Source organism: Geotrypetes seraphini, chromosome 2 (genome assembly GCF_902459505.1).
Source record: "Geotrypetes seraphini chromosome 2, aGeoSer1.1, whole genome shotgun sequence".
In the NCBI taxonomy this organism is placed as follows: Eukaryota; Metazoa; Chordata; class Amphibia; order Gymnophiona; family Dermophiidae; genus Geotrypetes; species Geotrypetes seraphini.
The window spans coordinates 370,237,490-370,251,643 of NC_047085.1; the positions used below are offsets into that span (position 1 = coordinate 370,237,490).

General features: G+C 44.7%; 1 protein-coding gene across 4 annotated transcripts in view; it reads left to right on the forward strand.

Moving 5' to 3' along the window:
• The window catches only part of VSTM2A (V-set and transmembrane domain containing 2A), a 223,890-nt gene that overhangs the window by 153,462 nt on the left and 56,274 nt on the right, over positions 1-14,154 (forward strand). For 2 of the 4 annotated variants that reach the window (XM_033934163.1, XM_033934161.1), the window contains exons 1-3: positions 9,765-10,244; positions 12,035-12,201; positions 13,971-14,021. In XM_033934163.1, the coding sequence (XP_033790054.1) occupies positions 10,166-10,244; positions 12,035-12,201; positions 13,971-14,021 (297 nt within the window). In that variant the 5' untranslated portion in view covers positions 9,765-10,165. Of the gene's footprint in view, positions 1-9,763; positions 10,245-12,034; positions 12,202-13,970; positions 14,022-14,154 lie in introns of those variants that run through there. The other 2 variants (XM_033934162.1, XM_033934164.1) reach the window with 2 other exon arrangements.

Consider the following 14,154-nt stretch of genomic DNA (forward strand, 5'->3'; position numbering starts at 1 on the left):
CCATTATCTGTCTTTTTTTCTCTCCCCAGGCATTCCAGCTTGTCTGTTATCTTTCCCCTTTCATCCAGTGTCTGATCCCTCCCCATTTCTATCTACAGTCTGTCTCCTCTCACATCCTACATCCAGTATCTACTCCCTCCCACCTGACACCTCAGCCGCCGCCAGACTGATGTGAAGCCTTTCCTTCGACGTCAACTCTGACTTCGGGGGAAGACTTCTGGGACGGTTACATACGGCGTGCTGCAGGCTGCCTCCAACCCCTGCTGGACTCGAATTTAGGGGTGGGAGGGAGTGCATTTTTGGACACAGAAGGCATGAACTTAGAAGAGAGGATGGAGGAAGGGAGGGAAAAAGATGCTGAATTAGGGAGGGAATGCATTTTTGGACACAGAAGGCATGAACTGGGGAGAGAGGAAGGGAGGGGAAGAGATGCTGAGGTAGAGGAGGGAATAGAAAGGGAGAATTGGGTGTGGGTGTGCCAGTGAGCGGGAAAGAGAGATGGTTGTGTACACACGAGGAATGGAAAAAAGAGGATAATTTTTGGTCATAGGTAGGGAGGGAGGTACAGATGATAGGGAAGAGAAAGATGAGAGTGAGAAATGTGGTAGAAAAGGAATAGTGGGACAGATTGAAAGGGATGTGAGAGGGAGGAATGTTGGACATAGTGGTGAAGGAAATGGAGGGAGAGATGTGGCATGGTGCTGTAGAGGGGTGATAGAACAGAAAAACTGAATTTATTGACTAAAATATGTCAGCTTTGGGAAATGTATATAGCAGATGTCTTTGTATTGTGTTCAAAAGAAAAGGAAATGCATTTCTGGTTTTATTTCTACAGTGTTGTACTTGCTGACCCTTGATGTGGCTGGTAGGGATCCCCAAGCACCACCAGCAGAGGACCACCTCCAGAGATAGCAAGAACTCCCCTCCACTAAGCGCAGCAGTCACTGGCAGCATCCATGAGCCACTGAAGTGCCAGCATCTGTGACTCAGAGACGCTACTGCTGCCTGCCAAGCTTGATAAAAGGGACCCCTGGCCTACTGCAGAGGAAGTCCTCAACTGAAAGCTTGGGGGTCCTCATCAGCTGAGTATTTCTATTTTATATATACGTTAGAGGCTCTGGTAGAAACCCATTTACAAAGTATGTATTCTTCCCAATTAATATTTCCAAATAAAGTGTCTTTGCTTATTTGTAAATGGGTCTCTAACAGAGCCTTTAATTCAGTAGCATGATTAAATGAAATAATTGTTTCTGAAGTTTATAGGGAAGGGCGGGGATGGAGGGATTCCTCGTGGGGATGGGCGGGGACAGAGGGATTCCTCGCGGGAACGGATGGGGACGGAGGGATTCCTCATAGGGATGGGTGAGGACGGGTGTGATTTTGGCGGGGACGCGTGGGGACAGGTGGGATTTCTGTCCCCTCACAACTCTCTAATATAAATCTCTGCAAAGACTGTTATTGCTGGTTGACAGGTCTTTAATACCTGAGTAAATATGTTCAACTAGCTAATCAGGATTACTCCATTGTATTAGATAGCAATTGTGCTAACCACACTTGCCTTACAGGTGGATGTGGAGCCAGTGTTCCCGCTAAGCTGCGCTGGGGTGCGCTGGCGCTCAAAATATTACCTCGCAGCGCACAAGTTTCTCGTCACAGCGCACACAGTGTAGAGCACAGTTCTTCAACCGCCGCTCCGCAAACAAAATCTTGCCGGTCCGCGAAGGATTCGGTCCCCGCCGCAACGAAAGGCCGGCGTCAGCTGACTTGCAACTTCCTGTTGCAGTCGCTGTGCCGGGACTCCTGCCTTCGCCGGGACTCCTGCCTTCCACCGCGTTTGCCTCCTGCCTTGTCTCCGCACCTCCAGACCAGCAGCGGCAGCTGTGTATGCTTTTAACTTCGGCACAGAGCTGCCCCTAATCAATAGTTTAGCGCGGTTTCATAAGGCAGCCTCGGGGCCTTTGCTAGGCCGGCCCACATCGCATCATCGAAGCGGGCCGGCTATCAAAGGCCCCGAGGCTGCCTCATGAAACCGCGCTAAACTATTGATTAGGGGCAGCTCTGTGCCGAAGTTAAAAGCATACAGAGCTGCCGCTGCTGGTCTGAACTCTTGGGCCGCTGAAGGAGGGCAAAAAGCAGCTGTCCTGGAGGTTTCCCTTCCTCTCGCCTTTACAGGTTCCTTTTTTCCACCTTTTTTTTTCCTTCAAACGGCAACGGGCCCCAGCATCGACATCAATCAAGTAAGTTCCACTGTCAATCAAGCGGTTCTGCTCGGCCAAAGCTTCCCCTGTGACATGAGCCACCCTCAGGGGAAAGAAAGTGACCCACAAAGGTGAGGGGAAGGGGGGCAGATGATGGAAGTTGGGGGGGGGAGAGAGAGAGAGAGAGAGAAGGGGCAGATGATGGAATGGAGGAGATGAGAGAGAGAGAGAAGGGGACAGATGATGGAAGTGAGAAGAAGGGAGAGAGAGCAGAAGGCAGATGGATGTCAGTTGAGAAGGGAGAGCAGATGCTGAATGGAAGTGGGGAAAGAACACATACTGGATGGAAGGAGGAGATAAATAAAGGGGGAAGAAAATAGTAAGATAATGGAGGGGTGAGGGAAAGGGGTGACAAGCTGTGTGTAGACACAGTGAAAAGAGGGAAACGGGACTAAATAGTAAGAAAGAATTTAATTTAGATGGAGGCAGAAAATAGAGAAGGAAGACCAGAGAAGAAAAGGGAAGAGAGAGCAGAGAATGATCAGATCTGAGTGGAGGAAATGAGAAGAGAGATATGCTAAAAACCACAGGGGGGAGGGAAGGATAGAGATGCCAGACCATGAGGGGAACAGAAGGAAGATGATGGATGCTAGACCAAATTGGGGGGTGGGGGGGGGCAGGAGGAGAGATGGCAGGGAAAGACAGACAGTGAATGGAAGGGGCAGATGCTGGACTGAAGAGACAGAGAAGGTTATCATGCTGCTGTACCGGGCCATGGTACGCCCTCACCTGGAGTACTGCGTCCAGCACTGGTACTTTAAGAAGGACACGGTACTACTCGAAAGGATCCAGAGAAGAGCAACTAAAATGGTTAAGGGGCTGGAGGAGTTGCCGTACAGCGAAAGATTAGAGAGACTGGGCCTCTTCTCCCTTGAGCAGAGGAGATTGAGAGGGGACATGATAGAAACATTCAAGGTACTGAAGGGAATAGACTTAGTAGCTAAGGCAGGGAGAACGAGAGGGCACTCTCTAAAGTTGAAAGGGGATAGATTCCATACAAACGTAAGGAAGTTCTGTGGTAGAAAGCAACATATTTATTTGGCTCATAACTTGCTGGCGCCCGATATTTTTAGCTCACAGTGAAAAAAGTTTGCTCACAACACCCGCCCGCTTAGAGGGAACACTGGACTGCGGACCCATTCAATTGTGGCAGAGGGAGAGTGTGAGGAAGGGAATTTCTGTGTTCACTGAATTAGAGAGTTGCATGGGGACAGAAATCAAACTTATCCCCACCCGTCCCCACAGGAACCAAACCCATCCCCGCCTGGCCCTGCTTGAATTGAATCTATCCCTGCCCATCCCCGCTGGAATCAAATCCATCTCCTCAAGTAATCTCTTCCATCCATGCCCCTTCCCATAAACTTCAGAAGTACAGTATTTTTCACTCCATAAGACGCACCTGGCCATAAGATGCACCCTAGATTTAGAGAAGGGAAACAAGAACAAAAAAACATTCTGAACCGAATTCTCCCTTCCAGGCTCTGCACTCAACCCCACACTCCTTTCCAAGCTCTGCACCCTGTTCCCCTCTGGTGGTCTAGTGGCTGGCAGGCAGGTAAGGACAGGGCACAGAGCAGGCAGGGACATGGCACAGGGCAGGCAGGCCTAGTGGCTGGCAGGAAGGTAGGGTCAGGGCAGGCAGGTGGGCAGGAAGGCCTCCCCCCAAGCCTCCTCCAAGGTAGGGACAGTAGACAGGTGTAAGGGAAGGAAGGCAGGCTTCCGCCTCCCCCAGGCCTCCCCCTAGGCAGGCAGGCAGGCCCCAGCCTTTCTCTCCTCCCTCCCTATTTTTAATTTGGCAGGGCAGGCAGACGGGCCCTGGCCTCTCGCCCCCGGCCTTTCTCCCCCATACCTATTTTTAATTTGGCCAGCCCAGGCCCCAGCCCCTCCATTACCTTATTTTAATTCTGGTACTCTCCCTCTCTGGATGCAGCTGCCTCTCTAGTGGCAGAGCGGCGCACAAGGCTGTCAGCCTGATCAGCTGATGCGGCTGCCTCCTCTTCTCTTTTCTTGCGGCAAGAGCAGCAGAGTGGCATACAAGGCTGCCTGTCTGGTCCTATGCCACTTCCCATGAGAACTCAGTTCTCACGGGAAGCAGCATGGGACCAGGCAGGCAGCCTTCTACGCCGCTCTGCCACTAGAGAAGAGAAGAGGAGGCAGCCGCGTCAGCCAACCAGGCAGGCAGCCTTGTGCACCAATCTACCACTAGAGAGGCAGACGCTTCCAGTGATGGAGGGCACCAGAATTAAAATAAGGTAACCGGGGTGGGGGTGGGGGAGATGTTGTGTATTCACACCATAAGATGCATCCTTATTGCCACTCACTTTTTTGGTGAAAAAAATGTGTCTTATGGAGCGAAAAATAAAGTAGTTATTTCATTTAATTATTCTACTGAATTAGAAGCTTTGGTAGAGACCCATTTACAAATAATCAAAGACAATTAATTCAGAAATATTAATTGGAAAGAATACATACTTTGTAAATGGGTCTCTGCCAAAGCCTCTAATGTAAATATAAAATGTAAATGTTCCAGGTAATGAGGACCCTCATGTTATGTCAAGCAAAGACTTCCTCTGAAGGTGGCCAAAATCCCTTTTACCACAATTGACAGGCAGCAGCAGCATCCCTACGCCACAGATGTGGTTCAAGGATGCCTCCAGTGACTGCTACACTTGGTAGAAGGGAGTTTTGGCCACCTTTGGAGGAAGTCTTCAGTTGGCAGTGCTTGGGGATCCCCACCAGCTACAGCAAGGGTCAGCAAATATGTACTTCAGCACTGGAAAAGATATGCATTTCCTTTTCTGTTCAACCTAATACAAAGACATCTGCTATATACATTTCCCTAAACTAACATATTTAAGTCAATAAATTCCTTTTTGTTGTCTAGAAATTTATTTTTCCATCAAGTTGGTTTTGGTTTCTCTTTTTTCTGTTTTCCTACTGTCTTCTGCAAATTCTTCTTCAAGTGGGTGCTGTCCATTGGTCCCTCCTACCATGGTCCAACATGTCTCCCTCTCTCTTCCCTCCCTCCCATTGTACAGCATCCTCACTCCCTTCTGTCCCGGAACCACCTCCCTCTTCCCCCCCTCCTGACCCCTGCACAACATTTCTTCCTCTTTTCTCCACCTTCATATGCAACATGTCTCCATCTCTTACTGTCCACCATCTCTCTCTCTGTCCACCATCTGTCCACTATCTCTCTCATTCCCTCCCTTGCTGCAAATGGAATGGGTAAAGAGAGAGAGAGAGAGAGAGATCCAGGGTACCTCTCTCACACCCCTTTACTGCCATGCCCAACATTTCTCCCTTTATCACCCCTCTCCAGCACCATGCCACATCTCTCCCTCTATTCTTCCACCACCATATCCAGCATTCCTCCCTCTTGCATCCCTTTCTATCTGTCCTACCCTTCTCTCTCCATTACAGCATCCAATATTTCTCCTTCCCTCCTCTCCACCACCATGTCCAACAATTCTCTCTCTTTTTGTCCTTTCCTCCCCACCATCTTTTTCCCTCCTGCTCCATGTACCCATGCCCAACCATTATTCCCTCCCCCACCAGCAGCATCTCTTTCCCTACCCTCCAGCCCATACAGTACCTCTCTTTCCTTCCCTTCCCACCTTTCCATCCTGTGTAGCATCTCTCCATTGGGCACACGCCCAACCCAGCCCGTGCAGCATCTCTGTTTCCCTCCTACCCCCCAGCCTGTGCATCATCTCTTTTTCCATCTCTCCCACCCACTCAACCACCATGTCTGTTGCATCTCTGTTTTTCTCTCTCCCGTCCCCCACACCTGTTGCAGCATCTCTGTTTCCTTTCCTCCCACCCCCCTAAGCCCACTGCAGAATCTCTGATTTCCTCCCTCCTACCCCCAAGTCTGTTGCGGGATCTCTGTTTCCCTCCTTCCCACCCACCCCAAGCCAGCTGTAGCAACTCTGTTTCCCACTGGCATTGGTTCCTCCTACACGCTGATGGAGCTGACAGGGAAGGCTTCCTTCTGATGCAAAATACATCAGAGGGAAGCCTTCCAGGACATCTAATGGCAGCATATAGGAGGAGCTGCTGTCAGCGGCCTGTTGAAGGCTGGAGAGAAGAGCTCAGGAGGAGACAGGCGGATAAGAAGGATCCCATGGGAGCCCCAGTGGAACTTCTTCCATCTCCGCAGGATCTCCATGAGTCTGGAGGGGATCTCCACAGGATCCCCACAAGGCTAGAGGGGATTCCCCCAGGATATCCTCAGACTCTGCAGGATTCCTGACAGCCCCGTTCCCATATAGCTCTTTAATTCAAAGATCAAGTAACCTTAAACATATATACACTTATGGAAGTGCAGCCTGGTACAGATTAAAATTGGACTAGGGGATAGAGTTAGATTCTAGACTTCGAATAAACTGCAGGACTGTTTGACCAAACCAGCTGTTGCGTCAGATGTCTTGTTCAGGACAATAGTGAAATGTGAATGAGTGGACTTTGCAGCCTTGCATATCTCTTCAAATAAAGTTGACTTGAGGTGGGCTGCTAACGCAGCCATGGCTGTGACATTATAAGTAGAGAATGACACGGTGACAAAATTCATCACCGTTCCCGTCCCCGTGGATAACCGTGGGAAATAATCCCATGTCATTTTCTAGTGTCTCTTTCAACCTCGGTCCTTCTGCACCAGCATTCTTCAAAGCAAAGCTTGTGGGTCAGTGGTTGTGGCTATTCATACTCTGATTCTTCCCTCTCTCTTTAAAGAATGACATGAAGATAGTTTCCCGCGGTTATCCGCGGGGACAGGAACGGTGATGAATTTTGTCACTGTGTCATTCTCTAATTATAAGCCTTAACATGACCCTCCAGAGATATTATCTACCAGCCAATTGGAAGTTGTGCATTTATTGATAGCAACCCCCATCCTGTTGTGGTCAAAAGAAAAAAGAAGCTGAGTGGACTGTCTGTAGAGCCTCAACCGCTCATTGTAAAAGACCGATGCTCACTTGCAGTCCAAGGTATACAGTGTTCTTTTGCCAGGATATGCATAAGATTTGAGAAAAGAATGTTGGCAGGACAATTGATTGGTTCAAATGGAATTGCTTGACAAGAAAGCCATTGGTGGGTTTACCCTAAACATGCGTTCTCCAGCCTTTTGTAAAGGGCTGCAAAATGGACATGAGAAAGCTTCAAGGGCTATCAAAAGATTTTCTGTAACATGTAATTTTAAGTACTGTTGTTGATTCTATAAGGATTTATATATTTTTTTTATTATTAACAGTTGTAAATTCCAAAAATGTAACTCCTGGAGCTTATAATGGGACAAGAGTGACTGTACCAGGAACATGACATACCCTAAAGTAGATATTCAATCTGAGGCAAACTAAAACCAATTTCTCTCCAATGAGTTAACTAGTAAGCATCTGGCTGCCTACTTGTTCACCATCTTAACACCATGGATTTCACACCAAAATATAACCCTTGTATCACGAAGCCGCTCAGGACAAATTTTTCAAGCAACAGGCAGCAGGAACAGTTCCAAGAAGATGATGTTATTGGTCACTCCAGATTCTATACAATCAGAAAACCATCCAGCTGCACTCCAGGACCCCTGACGGTAAAGAGCAAAACCAATTCTCTCTGCAGCATCCGAGTAGAGCTGCAAGTCTACATTAGAAATATCTTTACTTTGTAGTGGGTGTATATCATTGAAACACTCAAGAAAAGCTGACTGAATGTTGAGATCCATCCAGATCCTTGCTGACAACCTGCTGAAGTGATGCGGTCTTCTTGATGTTGGCTGTGGAAACAACCAAACACTTAGTGAAGGCCCTGCCCATACGTATCACCCTACACACAAGGTTTAATCTTCCAAAGTCTGAATAGGTTTTAGGGTGCATTTAGGCACACAATGTACCTGAGCAACTAAGGCATGGAGCTGGATGACTTTATCTGCAGGTAAACCAGTGACTATAGCCATGGAGTTGATCTCTATGCCCAAGAAAGTCAGGGTTTGGACAGGATCCAGTCTTTTCCTTAGCTAATGGAATACCAAAGACATCAGCCATTGCCATGAAGGAATGCAGATTTGCACAAGCATTGCTGTCCATAGGCCCCATGAATAGAAATTTGTTCAGGTGATGCATCAAGTTGTCAAAACCTGCATGCTGCAATGTAACCCAATGAACAACAGAGCAGCCCCTTAGCTCAGCCTCCCCCCCCCCTTCCCACACTAGTAGCACCAGGCATTTAGCCAATTGAATGGCACTGCCCCCGTTAAGGTTGGGGCTTCAGACAGGGCTCTCACCCTAGAAACTTCCACATGCTCCTCCATCTTCTTTGTATACTCATTCACATCATATTTTCTTTCCTTTCACACACTCCACTACTCACTCCTCCATGAACCCTAGGGTCCATATTTACCCCCAATTTCTATCTCCTTTCTACATCCACAGCAGGCAGAGCAGTTAGTACTTCAGGTAGACTTCAGTGCACAAAGCAACCTCAGCTAGTCACACAGCATGGAATTCCATCACTCCTATCATTAGTCAGCTATCGGCATCTGGAAATCCCAGACAGCATATTTTTCATATCGTGTTTCTCCAGGTCTTTAGATGTCTAAGACTGCGGGATCCTTGACACTTTTTTTTTGTTTTCTCCTGGTCCCTAACCATTTGATTAGGCAATCCTGGGGGTGTGATGGGAAGCAACCCATATCACCTAACAGCTGTTCCTGGGATGGAGTGATTCAATAGTGATTCAACAGTAAGTAGACAGGCACAAATGAAGAGCCTGAGTGGACCAAGTAATCCATTTCTGCTGACCTCTAGAGACACTGTAAAAACAAAAATGTTTACATATTAGAATGTAGCATATTGAAAACAGACATACCAGTAAAGCACAACCACCAATTTTCTGGTTTTCTTGAACGATGAGTCAAAACTAAAGAAAAAAAAAATGTAAACATTTATAGCCAGAGGTAAGAACTGTCTTTGAATCATGCATTCATTACAAGCAATTAAAGTGTTTGATAAAACTGCTACAGATGATAAGACTCTCTCCTAGGAAAATGGGCATAGTATTTGATAGAATGGAATCTGAAAGTTCAGGTTCCCTTGGATTTATTATGCATGATGTGTTGCGAAACGCCGATTAGAGCACACCAGTTAAAACTGAACAACAGGGTAGGGAAACCATGATACCCTTTAAATGCTCCCCCCCCCCCCTCCCGTTTTGTCTAGCATTTGATTGTTTTCTTTTCTACTAATGATAACCCTAACATCAGGACAAAAGCAACAGGTATTGAAATAGAACCCAAATTATGCAGTAGCCCAAACTAAGAGCAGCAAAACTTTAAGTAAAATGATGAACTCTCCCCAAAATATGTTTTTTTTCTGTACAGTCTGTGCACATTTCTTTTAAAATGTTAATGTCCCCAGTCAAAAGTAGCCGCGTGGGGCAAGCAGTGCCTGAAGAGTTAAAGGCATCATAGCAGCCATTAGGAAGACAAGTTGATGCAATTCTAGGATGGCAGAGCAGAACCCCTCCCCCCTTTCCCCACTTGCTGTGCTGGTTCACTGTGTAGGGAGGGCAGTAATCATGCAATTCTGAGCAGCAGGCTGAGGTTGGGCGAGTTGCCTGTCAGATATCTTGGAAGAAGGAGAGAAGGCTGCCGAGAAATCTGCTTTTTTAACATTTTCCGTCTGGATCTGGTGTCAGAGCACCCAAGTCAGCTCACTGGAGCGCTGGTGCGGTGTTAAACCCTCTTCCAAAAAAAAAAAAAAAAGAAAAGAAAATCTGCAGAGTATCAGTATGATTGCAGTGTCGCATCCCAGGCTACACCACAAAGCAATTTTATAAATTATATTTGCTTCTTACAGGGCAATTATTTTTGTTGTTGTTTTGTTACACTGATGTGACTACTGTCTCTCTCTGGAATGATGGGAACCTGTTTTGCTCATTTTGGAGTCTTTTTCTTTACGATTTTTTGTATTCAGCAAGGACTTTCTTCTCAAGGTAAGATTTGCTGTGTGGGAAATACCGTCGTGCATGTTGGAAGTAAGGCTAAAGAGACAATAAATGGTCAAAGATTGCTAGCAATCGCTGCATAGATTTAGAAAGCATTGGCTAAATGTAAGAAGTTCCTGAATGCGAAAAATAAAGGGTAATCTTAGGTAGAAGAAGATAAATCACTGTACACGCAGGCATAATAGTCACCTATTAATCCATCAAACAGACTTTAATATTACCATTATTTCACATTCAGGTGTTTTATATAAACACACGTGAGAAATAAACAGTCTCCGTAAATGCAGCTATACATAGGAGTGCAGATATGCATGCATTAATGAATATTCTAGCACTGTTGCTTGGATCGCTTTGGTTGTCTTTTGTAATAGCATTTTCCCCCACTGTTGTCTACATGATTTAGTATTTTGTTAAAGAAATTTGCTTCTTTGAAGACCCGATTAAAGGCGAGACTTGAATTACAAGCAGCAGCAGCGCTGCAGAATCCAGTTGTTTAGGACTTTAAAGTCTGCAGTGATCATTTCAGCACGATGGACAAATCTCACCAGACGAGACCTGCTGAGTGCTGCATTTAAAGACTGCAGTTAGCAAGCCGTTTAGATTAAGAAAGCACTGCGTTCACGCATTCTTGTTACTATGAGCATGTGATTAGGAATATCTGATCGGTGTGTTGCATTATAATTGTCATTATTTGCAAAGAAAGGTAAAGAAAAACTTTCCCCTCAAATTTACAGATTTATAGTCTCTGCGTTTTCTGTTAAGGCATTCTAAAACTGTGAGAAGCTTGACATACTTCACTCAAGTTTAATTAGCTCATGTCCATTTGTATTATTTGATAGTCAACTTTCAACAGCATAGAGAACAATTTGAAAATCTAACTGGGTTCAGTGTTTTTACCCTTGAAGGTATCCTCGAATGTGGTTAAGGCACCATTGCAAAGAAATACAGGTTATGATCAGTTGGTTTGCTTATATATAGATTATAATAGCATTATAATTATATAAAGCATTTACTGTATAATGCTGTTTTCAAATCGGTCACAAATGTTGTTGGATTGTACAAACATTGATTACAGAATAGAGTTAACCTGGCCATCTGCTTGGCTGTCTACAAAACACTGAGGCAGCCCCTCGGAAGAATATAAATTCATACCCAATCTGATGACGTAACCCGAGACACAACAATATCATAAATTGCCGTCATAGCATTTTAGCATTTCGAGGCACAACTTTTTTCTCTTTTAAAGAATATGAGCCCAACAGGCTTCCCGGACCACTGCTCAAACACGACTTTACTCTCATCATAAGCATCATCATAGGCAATCCAACTCTTACCATAATTGAGATATAGGAAATCTCATTTTTATTAGTCAATGTGATATTTCCAAATGTGAAAAGCATTCATCAATCAGAAGAAGAGAATAAATATGTGAGGCAAATTTTTAAATGTTTTTTGCCTTAAGTTTGTCATGAATTTAAAAGGTAAGCAGCTTGAAGAAATCCAGGGATTGAGTCCAAAGAGGTCATCATCCTGTTCCAATACTGTATCTGAAACAAAGAGAGAGAGAAAAAAAAATCAACATCAATACAACCTTTATTAAGAACTTATGGTGGAAGAATAATGGAGAATTATAAACAATCCAAAAGGAACATCACTAGAACAGTGCAGGACCTATTGGGAGTGATGAGTGAGGTAGATAATATATATATATATAATATAAGGAATGAGAGAAAAAAAAGTGCAAGAGAATACCAATGAACTGTACATTTATTTTCCAGCAAAATTTACCGAGCTACCCCGAAACATCACAGCTACAGAAGGGCAAAATGTGGAAATGTCATGTGCTTTCCAGAGTGGTTCAGCCTCGGTGTACCTGGAGATTCAGTGGTGGTTTCTGAGGGCAGCCGAGGATCAAGAAAGTGTAGCCGAGATCACTGGCACTCAGGTACTGCGTGATGCCCATCCAATCTGTCCCAAAACCTTTGCTGTTCTTCCAAACCCTTCAGGGAAATTAAGGGTTAAAAAAAAAAGCAGATTCTATTGTGGGGCAGTTGGTCTAGGTTAATCTTCCATGCCCATTTTATACTGGTCTCTGTTGTTTGCCCTTTCTTCACTACACTTCTCCCTCCGAATCCGCAGTTTTAGCATCCGCGGATTCGGTTATTCGCGATTTTTAAACAAAAAAAAACAATTTAATTTTTTGGGTTATTTTAAGCCCTGTAAGCCCCCCCTTAAGCCTTACCTGGTGGTCTAGTGGGTTTTCAGGGCAGGAGCGATCTTCCCACGCTCCTGCCCCTTGTAGATCGCTCATAGGAAATAGCTGCCATGAGCTCCCATTGTAGTCTCGAGAGACTACAACGGGAGCTCAAGGTAGCCATTTCCTATGAGCGATCTGCACGGGGCAGGAGCGTGAGAAGATCGCTCCTGCCCCGAAAACCCACTAGACCACCAGGTATGGCTTAAGGGGGGAGGGGGCTTACAGGGCTTACAGTAGCCGGGGGGAAGCGGGCAGAACCGGTCCGAATATTATTCACGTTTTTTTTAATATTCACAGGCCGGCTCTGCCCCTAACCCCCGTGGATATGGAGGGAGAAGTGTATTGAAACCAAGAAGTTTCCCAAGGATGGAAAGAAGAGCCAGTCATAGTAAATCAGATGCCAGTGACCATTAGTTTCAGATCAGGTGAAACAGAGCATTGTTTTTCAACTCAGACTGGAGTACCCCCTTGCCGGTCAGGTTTTTCAGGATATCCACAGTGAATATTCATAAACTTGATTTGCATACACTTCCTCCATTATATGCAAATTTCTTTCATGCATATTCATTGTGGATATCCTGAAAACCTAACTGGTAAGTGGGTACTCCAGGACTGAGATGAGAAACACTGCAATAGAACATCTGACTGTTCCACTTTTGGTACTGATAAGAGAGCTGTGCATACATTAAAACCCTATGATCTTATTAACAAAAATAGATCTGTAAAATTCTACAAATGTGATCAGTTCACAAATCAACTCCAGGAGGAGCATTTCATATTAACCTCTTTTGCAATATATGTTTTCTGATACTGTTTAAAATCAAATTTATATTCGAAATTTGCATAATGAAAACTTCCTAACCTTTGCACCAAAATTCTATTTAAAAATATGTTGCAAACATTAACATTTCCACAGCATTACATCAAAAAATGTATGAAATTGTACACATTTAACATAGTTACAGAAACATATTTTAAGATAAGAAAATGTTAGACAGTGCTGGGTCAGTTTGCAGTATGGGATAATCTATATTTTAAAATAAAGAAAACATGCTGGGCATTTTTATTTTCACTGAGAAATGTAGACGTATTATTTTAGGTGTATTAAAATTCATTACACATATTTTTAAACAAATTGGTGCAGTGTTTTGATTGTTGGCAGTGAAAAGATTTTCACAGCTGGTGAAATTTTTTTTTTTTTTTGCTGCCTATAGATGGCACACTGAGCACACTTTTCCTACATGTCTGTATATGAAAAAACCCACCAACTGGAAAATATCATTCTTTCTAAGATGATGATTTTAAGGGATTATATTATTCAGGATATTATTCTCATATATTCTCATGTTGTGCCTGTGGCAAATGGCTCCGCCCCCCTCCCTCCCTCCCTAAGGTTGACACAAACTTGGTAACCCAATGCCAGATGAATCTTTTAGTGAATACTATTGTTTCAACAGGTGGAGCTATTACCAGAGAGAGACGTAGACAATGATGGGACAAAGATAAGTGTAAGTAAAGTATATACACATACATACAAATATTAAAGCAGATGTCTTAGCTATATTCCTTCAAAGTATCATCTTGCCTGTTCTTGATTTATTCCTCCATCTCTCTCTCTCCCTCCCTCTCTATTTTAAGAAC